General features: G+C 36.6%; 1 protein-coding gene across 1 annotated transcript in view; it reads left to right on the forward strand.

Moving 5' to 3' along the window:
- Nucleotides 1-14,785, forward strand: part of FAM186A (family with sequence similarity 186 member A) — a 77,119-nt gene that overhangs the window by 23,410 nt on the left and 38,924 nt on the right. Inside the window, exons 2-3 of the mRNA XM_070789128.1 lie at nt 10,801-11,017; nt 11,933-12,103. Of these exons, the coding sequence (XP_070645229.1) occupies nt 10,801-11,017; nt 11,933-12,103 (388 nt within the window). The remainder of the gene's footprint in view (nt 1-10,800; nt 11,018-11,932; nt 12,104-14,785) is intronic.

A 14,785-nucleotide genomic window follows, 5' to 3' on the forward strand; every position in this document is an offset into this window, starting at 1 on the left:
ATCAGTTCTTCCAATTAATATTCAGGGTGTGGCACATAGCAAGCACTTAATAACCTGGTAGCACTTAAAGTGTTTACCATGTTATGTATGGTATAAGTTTATCTATAGATTATCTCATTTAATCCCCAAAATAATTCAACAGGGATAGGTATTACTATTAATCTTATTTCACAGATGAGGAAACTGACAATATGTGAGGCTGGGCTAAAGGTCATGGTTGTTACACATAGTGGGTCCTGGAATCAAATCCAAGTATTCTGTGATTCTACTGCCTTTTAAAAAAAATTAAGGTAAAATTCACCCTTTTTGGTGTACTGTTTGAGAATTCTGACAAAGACATATAGATGTGTAATCACCACCAAAATTCAGGTTTAAAACAGTTCTAACTCCTTGAAAAATCCTCTTATACCCTTCCGTGGCCACCCTTTTCCTGGCTGATAGCCTCCTGAAGCCATTAGTTTCCTGTGCTTATAGTTTTCCTTTCCTGAATGCCATAAAAATGGAATCATACCCTATGTCACTTGAATCTATTACTAGTTGAAAGATACTTGAGTTCTTTCTAGTTTGGAGCAATTATGAATAAAGTCACTATAAACATTCCATGTACGAATTCTTTTATAAACATAAGTTTTCATCTCTTAGCTAAATAACTGGAAATGGTATTGCTAGGTCCTGTGGTAGCATACCTTTATAGGAAATTGTCAAACTGTTATCTTAAATGGCTTTACTATTTTGCATTCCCATCATAAAACTGTAAGAGTTCCAGTTGCTCTTCATCCTTGTCTGTACTTAGTATTGTCACCATTTATTTAGATCTTCTTGATTTCTTTCATCAATGGTTTTGTAATTTTCAATGTACAATTTTCTTGTTAGATTTGTAAATATTTCATGTTTTTAGTGTAATTGCAGATGATAGTTTTATTAAATTTCAAATTCTAATTATTTATTGCTAGTATATAGAAGGGAGAAGGCAATGGCATCCCATGCCAGTACTCTTGCCTGGAAAATCGCATGGGTGGAGGAGCCTGGAAGGCTGCACTCCATGGGGTCGCTGAGGGTCAGACACGACTAAGCGACTTCACTTTCACTTTTCACTTTCATGCACTGGAGAAGGAAATGGCAACCCACTCCAGTGTTCTTGCCTAGAGAATCCCAGGGACGGGGGAGCCTGGTGGGCTGCCATCTATGGGGTCGCACAGAGTCAGACACGACTGAAGTGACTTAGCAGCAGCAGTGTATAGAAGTATGACTTTGATTTTTATATACTGGCAGCTTTTTAAAAATATATTCCTTTGGGAATTTTTACACAGTTTTTTGTTTGTTTAATTTTTGGTTTGTTTTTGGTTTTGTTTGATGTGTGAATGGAAACCTATTTCTCCTTTTTCAATTAATATTCTTCATTTCCTTTTTTTACCTTATTTCATTGGGTAGGACCTTGATAAAAGATTGAATAAAAAGGAATCCTTAGAGCAATTTAGGCTTTCACCATTAAGTATAATGTTAGCTGTAAATTTTTTGTAAATGTTCATCAGTTTGGGGAAGCTATCCTTATTCCTAATTTGTTATAGAATTTAAAAAAAATCATGAATGAATGTTGAATTTTGTCAACTGCTTTTTCTGCACCTATTGAGATGATCATACGCTTCTTCTTAGTCTGTTGATATGGTTATTTACACTTATTAATTTTCCAGTTTTGAAACAGCCTTATGTTCTAATAATAAACCCCACTTGTTCATACTGTTGTATTTTTAGTACATTGTTTGATCTAATTTCTAATATTTTGTTAAGCATTTTTGTGACTGTGTTCATAAAGAATATTGATATAGTTTATTTTCTTATGTCTTTATCTGTTGTTGGCATCAGGATAATACTGGCCTCAATGAATAAGTTGGGAAATGTTTTTCCCACTTCAGATTTCTGGAAGAATTTATGAGCAACTGCTTAGCTTGTACTGTATTCTTCATCACTTGACCTAGCAAACTCTGTCTCGGTTCTCCTATACATCAGACAAATTATTTATTGCAACTAGATCTTCTGTTTCTTATTGCAATATTTCCAGCACCTAACATCTGATTACTCCTTTTATATATTAAAACATTTTTATCTAATTTTAATTGTGGTAGAATTACACATAACATAAATTTTACCATCCTAATCATTTTTAAGTATGCAGTTCAGTACTACTAAGTATAATCACATTGTCATGCAATCAACATCCAGAACTTTTTCACTTTTTTTTTTTTTGGCAGCACTGCACAGCCCTTGCAGTGAGAGAGTAGAGTCCTAACCACTAGACCACTGGTGAATTTCCTCAGAAGCCTATTCATCTTCCAATACCCTATTTCCTTCTTCCCTCTAACCTTTGGAAACCACCATTTTACTTATTTCTGTAAATTCAACTAGTCTAGATACCTCATATTAGTGAAATCATACAGTATTTTTTTTAAATGTGGATCATTTTTAAAGTCTTTATTGAATTTGTTACAATACTTCTTTTTTATGTTTTGGTTTTTTGGCTGAGAGGCATGTGGGATCTTAGCTCCCCGATCAGGGATGGAACCCATAGCCTCTGCATTGGAAGGAGAAATCATAACCACTGGACCACCGAGAAAGTCCCCAGTATTTGTTTTTTATGACTGACTTGTTTCACTTGGCTTAATGTCTTTTTTGGCGGGGAGGGGCTGCTGTGCTGGGGCTTCATTTTGATGGCCACACTTCTCTAGTTGTGATGCACAGGCTTAATTGCCCCAAGACATGGTCAATCTTAGTTCCTCGAACAGGGATCGAACCCACTTTACCTGCATTTGAAGGCAGATTTTTTTTTTTAACTTTTATTTGCATTTATTTTTTGCAACATTTATTCCTGGGCCATAAGTTTTTGTTTCCTCAGTTTCGAAGGCAAATTTTTAACCACTGGACTACCAGGGAAGTCCCAGCTTAGCTTAATGTCTTATGGTTTAACCACATGTGTGCTCAGATGCTCAGTCATGTCTGACTCTTTGCGACCATACGGACTGTAGCCTGCCAGGCTCCTCTGTCCATGGAATTTACTGTTTCAGAATGTCTTTCCTTTTTAAGGTTGAATAATGTTTCAATGTAAATATAGGCTACATTTTGTTATCCATTCAGCTGTCAATGCACGCTTGGGTTGCTTCTATCTCTTGGCTGTTGTGTATAATACTATTATGAACATAGGTGTATGACTATCAGATAGGGTGCCTGTTTTCAGTTATTTTGGGTGTATACTCAGAAGTAGAATTGCTGGATCATGTGGTAATTCTATTTTTAATATTTTGGAGAACTGCAAATACAGTTTCCATTGTGGCTGCACTATTTTAGATTCCCACAAATAGTGCATAGGAGTTCCAATTTTCACATCCTTACCAATATTTGCTCAGTTCAGTTCAGTTGCTCAGTCGTGTCCAACTCTTTGCCACCCCATGAATTGCAGCACACCAGGCCTCTCTGTCCATCACTAATTCCCAGGGTTCACTCAAACTCACCTTCATTGAGTCGGTGATGCCATCCAGCCATCTCATCCTCTGTCGTCCCCTTCTCCTCCTGCCCCTAATCCCTCCCAGCTTCAGAGTCTTTTCCAATGAGTCAACTCTTCACATGAGGTGGCCAAAGTACTGGAGTTTCAGCTTTAGCATCATTCCTTCCAAAGAACACCCAGGACTGATCTCCTTTAGAATGGACTGGTTGGATCTCCTTGCAGTCCAAGGGACTCTCAAGAGTCTTCTCCAACACCACAGTTCAAAAGCATCAATTCTTCGGTGCTCAGCTTTCTTCACAGTCCAACTTTCACATCCATACATGACTACTGGAAAAACCATAGTCTTGACTAGATGGAACTTTGTTGGCAAAGTAATGTCTCTGCTTTTGAATATGCTATCTAGGTTGGTCATAACTTTCCTTCCAAGGAGTAAGCGGCTTTTAATTTCATGGCTGCAATCACCATCTGAAGTGATTTTGGAGCCCCCCCAAAAATAAAGCCTGACACTGTTTCCATTCTTTGCCCATCTATTTGCCATGAAGTGATGGGACCAGATGCCATGATCTTAGTTTTCTGAGTATTGAGCTTTAAGCCAACTTTTTCACTCTCCTCTCTCACTTTCATCAAGAGGCTTTTTAGTTCCTCTTTGCTTTCTGCCATAAGGGTGACAGAATTAACCTCATCTGCATATCTGAAGTTATTGATATTTCTCCCAGCAATCTTGATTCCAGCTTGTGCTTCTTCCAGCCCAGCGTTTCTCATGATGTACTCTGCATAGAAGTTAAATAAGCAGGGTGACAATATACAGCCTTGACGTACTCCTTTTCCTATTTGGAACCAGTCTGTTGTTCCATGTCCAGTTCTAACTGTTGCTTCCTGACCTGCATATAGGTTTCTCAAGAGGCAGGTCAGGTGGTCTGGAATTCCCATCTCTTTCAGAATTTTCCACAGTTTATTGTGATCCCCACAGTCAAAGGCTTTGGCATAGTCAATAAAGCAGAAGTAGATGTTTTTTCTGGAATTCTCTTGCTTTTTCGATGGTCCAGTGGATGTTGGCAATTTGATCTCTGGTTCCTCTGCCTTTTCTAAAACCAGCTTGAACATCTGGAAGTTCACGGTTCACGTATTGCTGAAGCCTGGCTTGGAGAATTTTGAGCATTACTTTACTAGCATTTGTTTTTCATAGTAGCCACCTAAATGGATATGAAGTGATATCTCATTGTGGTTTTGATTTGTATTTACCTAATGGATGTGAGTAAAGTAATGCTTTATGCTAGTAAAATAACGATGATTTTTTTAAAGTAAAGTAAAGTAACGAATTTTTTAAATTCGATTTATTTCAACTAAACTAAAAAAAAAAAAAATGGTTCACCCATTTTTCACGCCATCCCTACCTCCACCTCTGGTAACAATCAAATTCTTCTTTGTAGCTATGAACTTAGTTTTATTTCAGATTTCACATGTAAGAAAGATCATATGGTATTTCTCTTCCTCTGACTTATTTCTCTTAGCGTAATGCCCTCAAAGTCAATCCATGTTGTTGCAAATGGAAAACCTTTATCTTTTTCTACAGATGAATACTATTTCATTGTATATTTGTGTAGGTGTATATAATACACATACATTTATCTGTTCATTATTGATGGATGCTTGGATCGTTTCCGTATTTTGCCTATTGAAAATAATGCTACAGTGAACATGGGAATACATATTTGTTTTCTAATTACTATTTGTATTTTCTATAGCTAAAAATACCCAAAAGCAGAATTCCTGGATCATATTGTAGATCTATTTTTAATTTTTTGAGGAACCTCCATTTCGTTTTCCATAGTTATTGTTATTCACTCACTAAGTCATGTCTGACTCTTTGCGACCCCATGGACTGCAGCACACCAGGCTCCTCTGTCCTCCACTATCTCCCAGAGTTTTCTCAAATTCATTTTTACTGAGTTGGTGGTGCTATCTAGCCATCTCATCTCCTGCTGCACCCTTCTTTTGCCTTCAATCTTTCCCAGCATCAGGGTCTCCAGTGAATCTGCTCTTAGCATCAGGTGGCCAAAGTATTGGAGCTTCAGCTTTTTTTTTTCCATAGTGGCTGCACCAATTTACTCCACTAATAATGCATGAGGATTTCCTTCTCCCCACATCCTTGCCAACACTAACAAGTGTTATTATTTCCAATCTTTTTGATAACAGTCATTCTAACAGGTGTGTGGTACATTTCATTGTGATTTTGATTTGCATTTTCCTGATGATTAATGACAGTAATTATCTTCTTATGTACCCATTGAACATCTATATGTCTTTGTTGGAAAAATGTCTATGTAGATCTTCTGTCCATATTTTAATCAGATTGTTTCTGTTTTTGCTATTGAGTTGTATGAGTTCTTTATATATTTTGAATATTACCCCCTTATCAGACATATGATTTGCAAATATTTCCCCCCACTCAGTAGGTTGCTTTTTCATTTTGTTGATGGTTTCCTTTGCTGTGAAGAAGCTTTTTAGTTTGATGCAGTCCTACTTGTTTATTTTTGCTTTTGTTACCTTTGCTATGGTGTGAAATCCAAAAAATTATCACCAAGAACAATGTCAAGGAGATTACTGCCTATGTGTTTTCTTCTGGAATTTTTATAGTTTGAGGTCTTACATTCAAGTTTCTCATCCATTTTGAGTTAATTTTTATGCATGGTGTAAGATAGCAATCCCCAGTTTCTTTCTTCTGTATGTGGCTGCCGTTTTTCCAGCACCATGTATTGGAAAGACTGTCCTTTCCCCAGCGTATATCCTTGGCTGCTTTGTCGTAAATTTACCGTATGTGTGTATGGGTTTATTTCTGGACTTTCTTTTCTATTCCATTGATCTGTGGGTCTGTTTTTATGTCATATTGTTTTAATTTCTATAACTTTGTACTATTGTTTGAAATCAAGGAGCTCCAGCTTTGTTGTTCTTTCTCAGTATTGCTTTAGCTATTCAGAGCCTCTTATGATTCCATACAAATTTTAGGGCTTTTTGTTCTATTCCTATAAAAAATGTTATTGGAATTTTGAAAACGATTGCTTTCTATGTGTAGACTGCTTTGGGTGGTATGAATATTTTAATTCTTAGGAGAATTAACAATATTAATTTCTTCATTTCTTTCATTTATGTCTTTCATTTCCAATATATAGGTCTTTCACCTCAGTTAAATTTATTGCCAGGTATTTTTTTTTATGCAATTGTAAATGGGATTATTTTCTTAATTTCTCTTTCTGATAGTTCATTATGAGTATATAGAAAATTAAACATATCTATTTATTTATTAGGCTGCGTCAATCTTAGTTTTGCAGGATCTTTGCTGTGCCATGTGGAATCTTTTGCTGTAGTGCGTGGACTTTCTAGTTGTGGCGTGTGGGCTGCAGAGTGCGCAGGCTCAGTAACTGTGGGGCATGGGCTAGGTTGCTCTGTGTCATGTGGGAGCTTAGCTCCCCGACCAGGAGTCAAATGCATGTCCTTGCATTGCAAGGCAGATTCTCAACTACTGTACCACCAGGGAAGTCCCAGAAAATTAAACATGCTTTTTTTGTGTGTGTGATTTTGTATCCTGCAACTTTGCTGAATTCATTTATTTGTCCTAACAGGTTTGGGGTGTATGTGTGTGTGTGTGTGTGTGTGTGTAAGCTTTAGAGTTTTCAACATATAATATCATATCATCTGCAAACAAATATTATTTTTTTCTTTTCCAATTTTGATTTTTTTTAATTTATTTTTCTCCCGAATTACTCTGGCTAGGACTTCCAGTAATATGTTGAATAGAACTGATGAGAGTTGGAATCCTTTACTTGTTCCTAATCTTAGAGGAATAACTTTCAGATTTTCACCTTTCAGTGTGATGTTAGCTGTGGGCTTGTCATATATGACATTTCTTATATTGAAGTATTTTCCCTTTACACCTGCTTTGCTGAGAGCTTTCATCATGAAAGGGTGTTGAATATTGTCACATGCTTTTTCTGTATCAGTTGAGATGATCATATGATTTTTTCCTTCATTTTGTTAATTTGGTGTATTTCATTCATTGATTTTCACATGTTGAACCATTTTTGTATCCCTGGAATAAATCCCACGTGTTTGTGGTATATAATTCTATTAATATGGTGCTAATTCTATTTAGTATTTTGTTGAGGATTTTTGCAACAAAATTTATAGAGATGTTGATCTGTAGCGGGTTTTTTTTTTTTTTTCGATATCTTTATCCATCTTCGTATGAGGGTAATTCTGGCCACAAAGAATGAATTGAGAAGAGTTCTTTTCCATTCTGTGGGAGAATATATGAGAAGTTGGTAACACTTTTTCCTTAATCACCATGTTATGTGTTAGTTTGTAATGTTATTCTTCATCACTTGGCTTATCAAACTTTGTCTCTGCTCTCCTGTATTTCTGACTTAATTTACTGCAACTGCATTACCTATTTCTGACTGCAGTAATTCTAGCACCTAACATTTGATTACTCTTTTGGCATGGCGATTTGGTTTGCAAAATTCAAATCTCACTGCTGTTGTAAGGAGTGTAGAGGAAGTTAGGTTTATCTGAAGCCAAATTGAGAAAGTAATTGATAAAGTTGGAAAAGATGGAGCAGTGGTTCTCCATCTATCAGATTTACTATGCCCTTTAAAAATATTTTTAACGTCCCTTTTGTTCCTCTGACATGAACTTCCTAGATAAGATATCTACACTCATACTTTAAAAAATTATTATATGAAGGTAAATAAAAGTGCTAAATTTAATAACATGCATTTCAATGTGTAAATTCTAAGTCAAACTTCACTAGAAGACATTACAAAGATGTAGCAGAGGCTTGCATCTTTATGCAGAATTAAAATAAATATGAAAGCTATGAATATAGGCTGAAACAAATGCAGGTTTATTGCAGTGACATTACATACTATTAGCAATAGTGCATTGCTGGTTGGTACTATGGTGAACATTTTATTGGTGAATGGTGAAATTTTATTGGCAAAATCCTAAAGAACATTTTCTTTTGATTTGCATAATATTTGCATTCCTGGAAATTTCAGTAAGCAATTAAACTTGGTAGGAACTTACTTTCCATTTATACTTTAAAAAGAATAAGTTTCTAGGCTCAGATAATTATAAACAGATTTTATGTAACTCATGAATATCCCATTGGACGGAAAATTTATGCGGGATGAGCCAATTCTTAAATATGTATACTGTCCATTGCACATAGGGTGGGCTGGCACAACTTAGCATCCTTTACTAAGTACAATGTGTTCCCTTCCATTCATTGTTACAACCTAAAGGGCTTCTTTTCTTTGGCAGACATTATGACCTTTTTTTTTAAGCTTATAGATGTATCTTTTTTTTTTTTTAATTAATTTTATTTTATTTTTAAACTTTACATAATTGTATTAGTTTTGCCAAATATCAAAATGAATCCACCACAGGTATACATGCGTTCCCCATCCTGAACCCTCTTCCCATTTTTGGCTATAGTGGGTCTTCGTTGCTGTGCATGGGCTTTCTCTATCTGTGGTGGTGGGGTGGGGGTTCTACTCTCTGTTGCAGTGTGTGGGCTTCTCATTGCAGTGGCTTCTCTTCTGCATGGGCTCCAGGGACATGGGGCATGGGCTCCAGGCATGCAGGCTTCCGTAGTTGCAGCACATAGCTTCTGTAATTGCAATTCGCGGGCTCTAGAGCACTGGCTCGAGGGCTTCGTTGCTCTGCAGCATGTGTGATTTTCTGGGACCAGGGATTGCACTAGTGTCCCTTGCATTGCAATGCAGATTCTTAACCACTGAACCACCAGGGAAGTCCACCTCTCTCTCTCTTTCTTTTTTTGGCTGAGCTGGGTCTTTTTGCTTTCCGTGGGCTTTCTCCAGTTGTGTGAGGGGGGTCTACTCTTTGTTGCAGTGCTCAGGCTTCTCTTGTGGCTGAGCACAGGCTCTAGGAGCATGGGCTTCAGTAACTGTAGAACCTGAGCTCAGTAGTTGCAGTTCCAGGGCTTTGGAGTAAGAGTTCAGTAGCTGTGGTGCATGAGCTTAGTTGATCTGCTGCATGTGGACTATGCCTGGACCCAACATCGAACCCATGTCCCCTGCATAAGCAGGCAGATTCCTATTCCTGTACCACCAGGAAGTCCCATAAATTTCTAAATGCCATATATGAGGCAGTAATTACCCCTACTGAGAACTACTAGAATAAAGTGATGAACAGAAGAAATTTACTGATAGATTCTTGAGGAGGGGAAATAATGAAATAAAAGTCATGTTGTGGAATATTCCAATAGCTGCTTTCCAGGTGTAAGGGTTAATTTTTTTTTAAGTAATTTCCTTTAATTAGTTTGTTTATAGCTGCTGCTACTAAGTCACTTCAGTTGTGTCCGACTCTGTGTGACCCCATAGACAGCAGCCCACCAGGCTCCCCCGTCCCTGGGATTCTCCAGGCAAGAACACTGGAGTGGGTTGTCATTTCCTTCTCCAGTGCATGAAAGTGAAAAGTCAAAGTGAAGTCGCTCAGTTGTGTCCGACCCTTAGCAACCTCATGGACTGCAGCCTTCCAGGCTCCTCCATCCATGCGATTTTCCAGGCAGAAGTACTGGAGTGGGGTGCTATTGCCTTCTCCATTGTTTATAGCAGCCATAGTCTATAAGGCATTTCACACATGTTACATGTTTCAGATCAACTGTAAACTTAGCATCTCCATTATTTTACAGATGAGTCATGATTGTAGAAAATAATTTTTTAAAGAGTTATCTTTTTAAAAACAATTTTTATTTATTTTTTCAGCTGTGCTGGGTCTTCGTTGCTGTGAGGGTTTTCTCTAGTTGCAGCAAGAGGAGGGCTATTCTCTAGTTTCAGGCTTCTCATTGAAGTGGCTTCTCTTGTGGAACATGGGCTCTACAGAGAGGGGACTTCAGTAGTTGTGGTATATGGGCTTACTGCCCTATGGCATGTGGAATATTCCCAGACCAGGGATCAAACCCATGCCCCTACATTGGCAGGCGGATTCTTAACCACTGGATCACCAGGGAAGTCCACTAAAAATCATTTTAAGGAGGGAGCTAGAGTTAGAATCCAGATGTAGTTTCAAACCAAATATTCTTTTCATTATATCATAGAAATTCTAGGATGAAGGCAGAGAAAAAAATTAAAAGGAAAATCTTAGACTTACAGAAAAATTAGAATTAAAAAGCTTTTGATTAGAGAACTTTATAGTGACTATCACTGACATTCTGTGAAGACAGGTGATCAAATCTTATTGTCAAACAGGACTTATTACTATAATCTCCCTTCTTATTCTTATAGTATCTTAATATGCAGCTGGCAGACATAATGCAAAATGTGAAGCGTATAATAAATCGCTATACTGCGGATGAAAATATGCATGCTGGAAGGAAAATATCCCTTATAGAACATAAGAAACAGAGAGGAAGCTTGCTGGAGAAAATAGTTGCTTGCGCTAAGACTGCTGAAATTAAAGACAAGACTCTTGCCTACATTCTGGCCTGGCTGGAAGAATGGAGTAAGTTTCCAGAAGTGATTTAAAGTTAATGAAAACCTACAGAACAGAATTATAAGTAAATTTTGAAGGATTAGAAGACTAAAGAAGGAAAGGCTAAGATGGTTAAACAGTTGCACTCTGTTTCAGGAAGAATAAAATAAGGAAAACAAGTTTGCTCACTTAGCATGCTCCTGCCCAGTGTCTTAATGCTTCCTAGTCCCTTGCCTGGAACATTTTCTACCAGGTAGCCACACGGTTTATTCTCTGCTTATATCTCACTTTAAAATGAGGTGTTCTCTGACCATCCCCATTCTCTACACCTGGCACTGTCTGTTATTCTTTGTGTATAGCTTTTCTTACCATCTGGCACACTTTATAATTAATATTTTTTAAATTTTGTTTGTTTCCTTTCACTAGAATATAAATAATAATAAAGTCAGGGAATTAGTTTTATTCAATGCTGTGTCTTCAGCATCTAGAATAGTATATGACAGAGGAGAGTCTAGTTGAGTGAAAGAATGAATAAGCTAAGAATACAAAAAAGAGAAATTTCATTTAGTTACAAGAAATTTCATATAACAGGGGTTATGAAATACTAGAAAACTTACCAAGGGAGTTAATTGGGGTTTTAATCCCCAGTATTAAAGCATATAATCACATTTTAGACCTTTATCCCTGATATCAGGGAATTAAACCAATTAGATACCTTTTAACTATATTTTAAGCATATTTTCATGCCCAAGATTTACTGTTCAGTCTTCTATTCCAAGTCTTTTCTTTTTTCATTTCTTCACAGAGAAAATCCTCAGAATAGAAATAGGTATAAGGTATCTGTATTTCCCAATACTACAATATTGAGTAGGTAGCCAATATTATAAGCCTATATGGTTATAATTATTTTTCTGCACAAAAGTAATTTTTTTTACTCTCTTCAAGATGTCACTTTGTCTGAGATCACTGCAATTGATATTGAAGAACACCATCACTGTTTAGCACAAATGGAAATGTTACCAGAAACGTTCAAAGCTATTGAGAACAATGTCAAGATACTAAGCAGAATTAGTATGTTTTTGCTTGAAGAAAAGAAGAAACAAAAGAAAAAAACAGGTAAGAGTGCTCTAAGACATTGGATATAGATTTTACTTTTTCTAAAAAACAGCTTTATTGAGGTATAATTTACATCCCATAAAGTTTACCCACAATAGTTGTATAATCCAATGGCTTTTAATACATTTAGAGTTGTGCAAGTATCACCACAGCTAACTTTAGAACATTTTATGATCCACAAAAGATCCCTCAGGCCCATTTGCAGTCAATCCTCATTCCCACCTTCAGCCCCAGACAATCAACAATCTATTTTCTGTCTCAATAGATTTGCCTTTCTTGGATATTTCATAAAATTGAATCATATTTCACATAGTCCTTTATGTCTGGCTTCTTTCATTTAGCATAATGTTTTGACGTTCAGCCGTGTTACAGAATGAATCACAGTTTCTTCCTTTCTAGTGCCAGTTGTACACCACTCTTTGCATATACCAGACCTTATTTATCCATTTACCAGTTCATTTGCATTGCTCCCACTTTTTCGTGTTTTTGAATAATGCCACTATGAACACACATGTATGTTTTTGTATGAACATAAATTTTCATTTCTTTTTGGAGATACCTAGGAGCAGAATTTCTATGTCATTTATTTATCTATTGCTGGGAAACATATATTTAACTTTTTAAGAAATTATTAGCTGATTTCCCAAGTGATAGCACCATTTCAATTTTCATCAGCAATGTATTAGGGTTCCACTTATTTCACATTTTCAACAACACTTGTTATTGTCTTTTTTTTCTTTTTTTTAAAGTATAATTGCTTTACAATGTTGTGTTAGTTTCCACTGTCTTTTTTATTTTACTTTCTTAATAGCTGTGAGGTGGTTTCTCATTGTGGCTTTAATTTGCATTTCCCTGACTAATGATGTTGAGCACTTTGTCATGTGCTTATTGGTCATTCCTATATCTTCTTTGATGAAGCATCTATTCAAATACTCATTTTTATTATTGAGTTTTAAGAGCTTCTTAGATATTCTGGATAACAAGTCCTTTTTCAGAAAAATAATTTGCAAATGTTTTCTCCCAGTCTGTGGCTTGTCTTTTCATTTTCTTAATGGTGCCTTGAAGCCCAGAAGTGTTTAATTCTGATGAAGTTCCATCAGTTTATCTTTTTTTTTTTTTTTATTATATGGATCATGGTTTTAGTGTTGCATTAAGAACTTGTATTATTCAGGGTTCAACTCTGAACCAAAAACCCTGAACCAAAAGGAGATTATATTTTATCTATCCATCAATCTAGCACACTGCACTTTGGAACATATTTTGTATTATTTTAATCCTTTTAAATGTACTGGGACTTGTTTTATAGCCTAGCATATGATCTATTCTGTAAAGCATTTCATGTGCTGTTGAAAAGAATATACACTACATGGTTGTCAGATAGAGTGTTTTACAGTTTGTTTATATTGTTCTACTCATATATATATATTTATATATATATTCAATGATTTTCTATCTAGTTCTATCCATTATTGAGAGTGGGATATTGAATTTTCCAATTATTATTGTTATTTCTCTTGAATTCTGCCAGTTATCGGCTTCCTGTATTTTAAGATTCGGTTGTTAGGTACACATATGATTATAACTGTGCAGCTTCCTGATGAACGGATGCCTTTATTTTTATAAAATGTCCTTTGTTGTCACTAGATACATTTCTTTTTCTTTGCCTTAAAGTCTATTTTGTGTGATACTTGTATAGTCTCTCTAGCTCCGCTGTGGTTATTGTTCAGTTCAGATATTTAGTCATGTCTGACTCTTTGAAACCCATGGACTACAGCACACCAGGCTTCCCTGTCCATCACCAACTCCTGGAGCTTACACAAACTCATATCCTTTGAGTCGGTGATGCCATCCAAACATCTCATCCTCTGTTGTCACCCCTTCTCCTCCTGCCTTCAATCTTTCCCAGCATCAGGGTCTTTTCTAATGAGTCAGTTCTTCACATCAGGTGGCCAAAGTGTTGGAGTTTCAGATAAAGCATCAGTCCTTCCAATGAATATTCAGGACTGATTTCCTTTAGGATGAACTTGTTGGATCTCCTTGCAGTCCAAGGGACTCTCAAGAGTCTTCTCCAACACCACAGTTCAAAAGCATCAATTCTTCGGTGTTCAGGTTTCTTTTGGTTCAACTCTCACATCCATACATGACTACTGGAGAAACCATAGCTTTGACTAGTTGGACCTTTGTCAGCAAAGTAAGGTCTCTGCTTTTTAAAATGCTGTCTAGGTTTGCCATAGCTTTCCTCCAAGGAGCAAGCATCTTTTAATTTCATGGCTGCAGTCACCATCTGCAGTGATTTTGGAACCTGAGAAAATAAAATCTGTCACTGTTTAAATTGTTTCCCCATCTATTTGCCATGAAGTGATGGGACCAGATGCCATGACCTTCATTTTTTAAGGCTGAGTTTTTAGCCAGCTTTTCACTCTCCTCTTTCATTTTCATCAAGAGGCTCTTTAGTTCCTTTTAGCTTTCTGCCATAAGGGTGGTGTCACCTGCGTATCTGAGGTTATTGATATTTCTCCCAGCAATCTTGATTCCACCTTGTGCTCCATCCAGCCCAGCATTTCATATGATGTACTCTGCATATGACAGAATGATCTCTGTTTGTTTCCAAGGCAAACTATTCAATATCACATTAATCCAAGTTTATGCCCTGGCCAGTAATGCTGAAGAAGCTGAAACTCA

This window comes from Bos indicus, chromosome 5 (genome assembly GCF_029378745.1).
Source record: "Bos indicus isolate NIAB-ARS_2022 breed Sahiwal x Tharparkar chromosome 5, NIAB-ARS_B.indTharparkar_mat_pri_1.0, whole genome shotgun sequence".
NCBI classification, from domain to species: Eukaryota; Metazoa; Chordata; class Mammalia; order Artiodactyla; family Bovidae; genus Bos; species Bos indicus.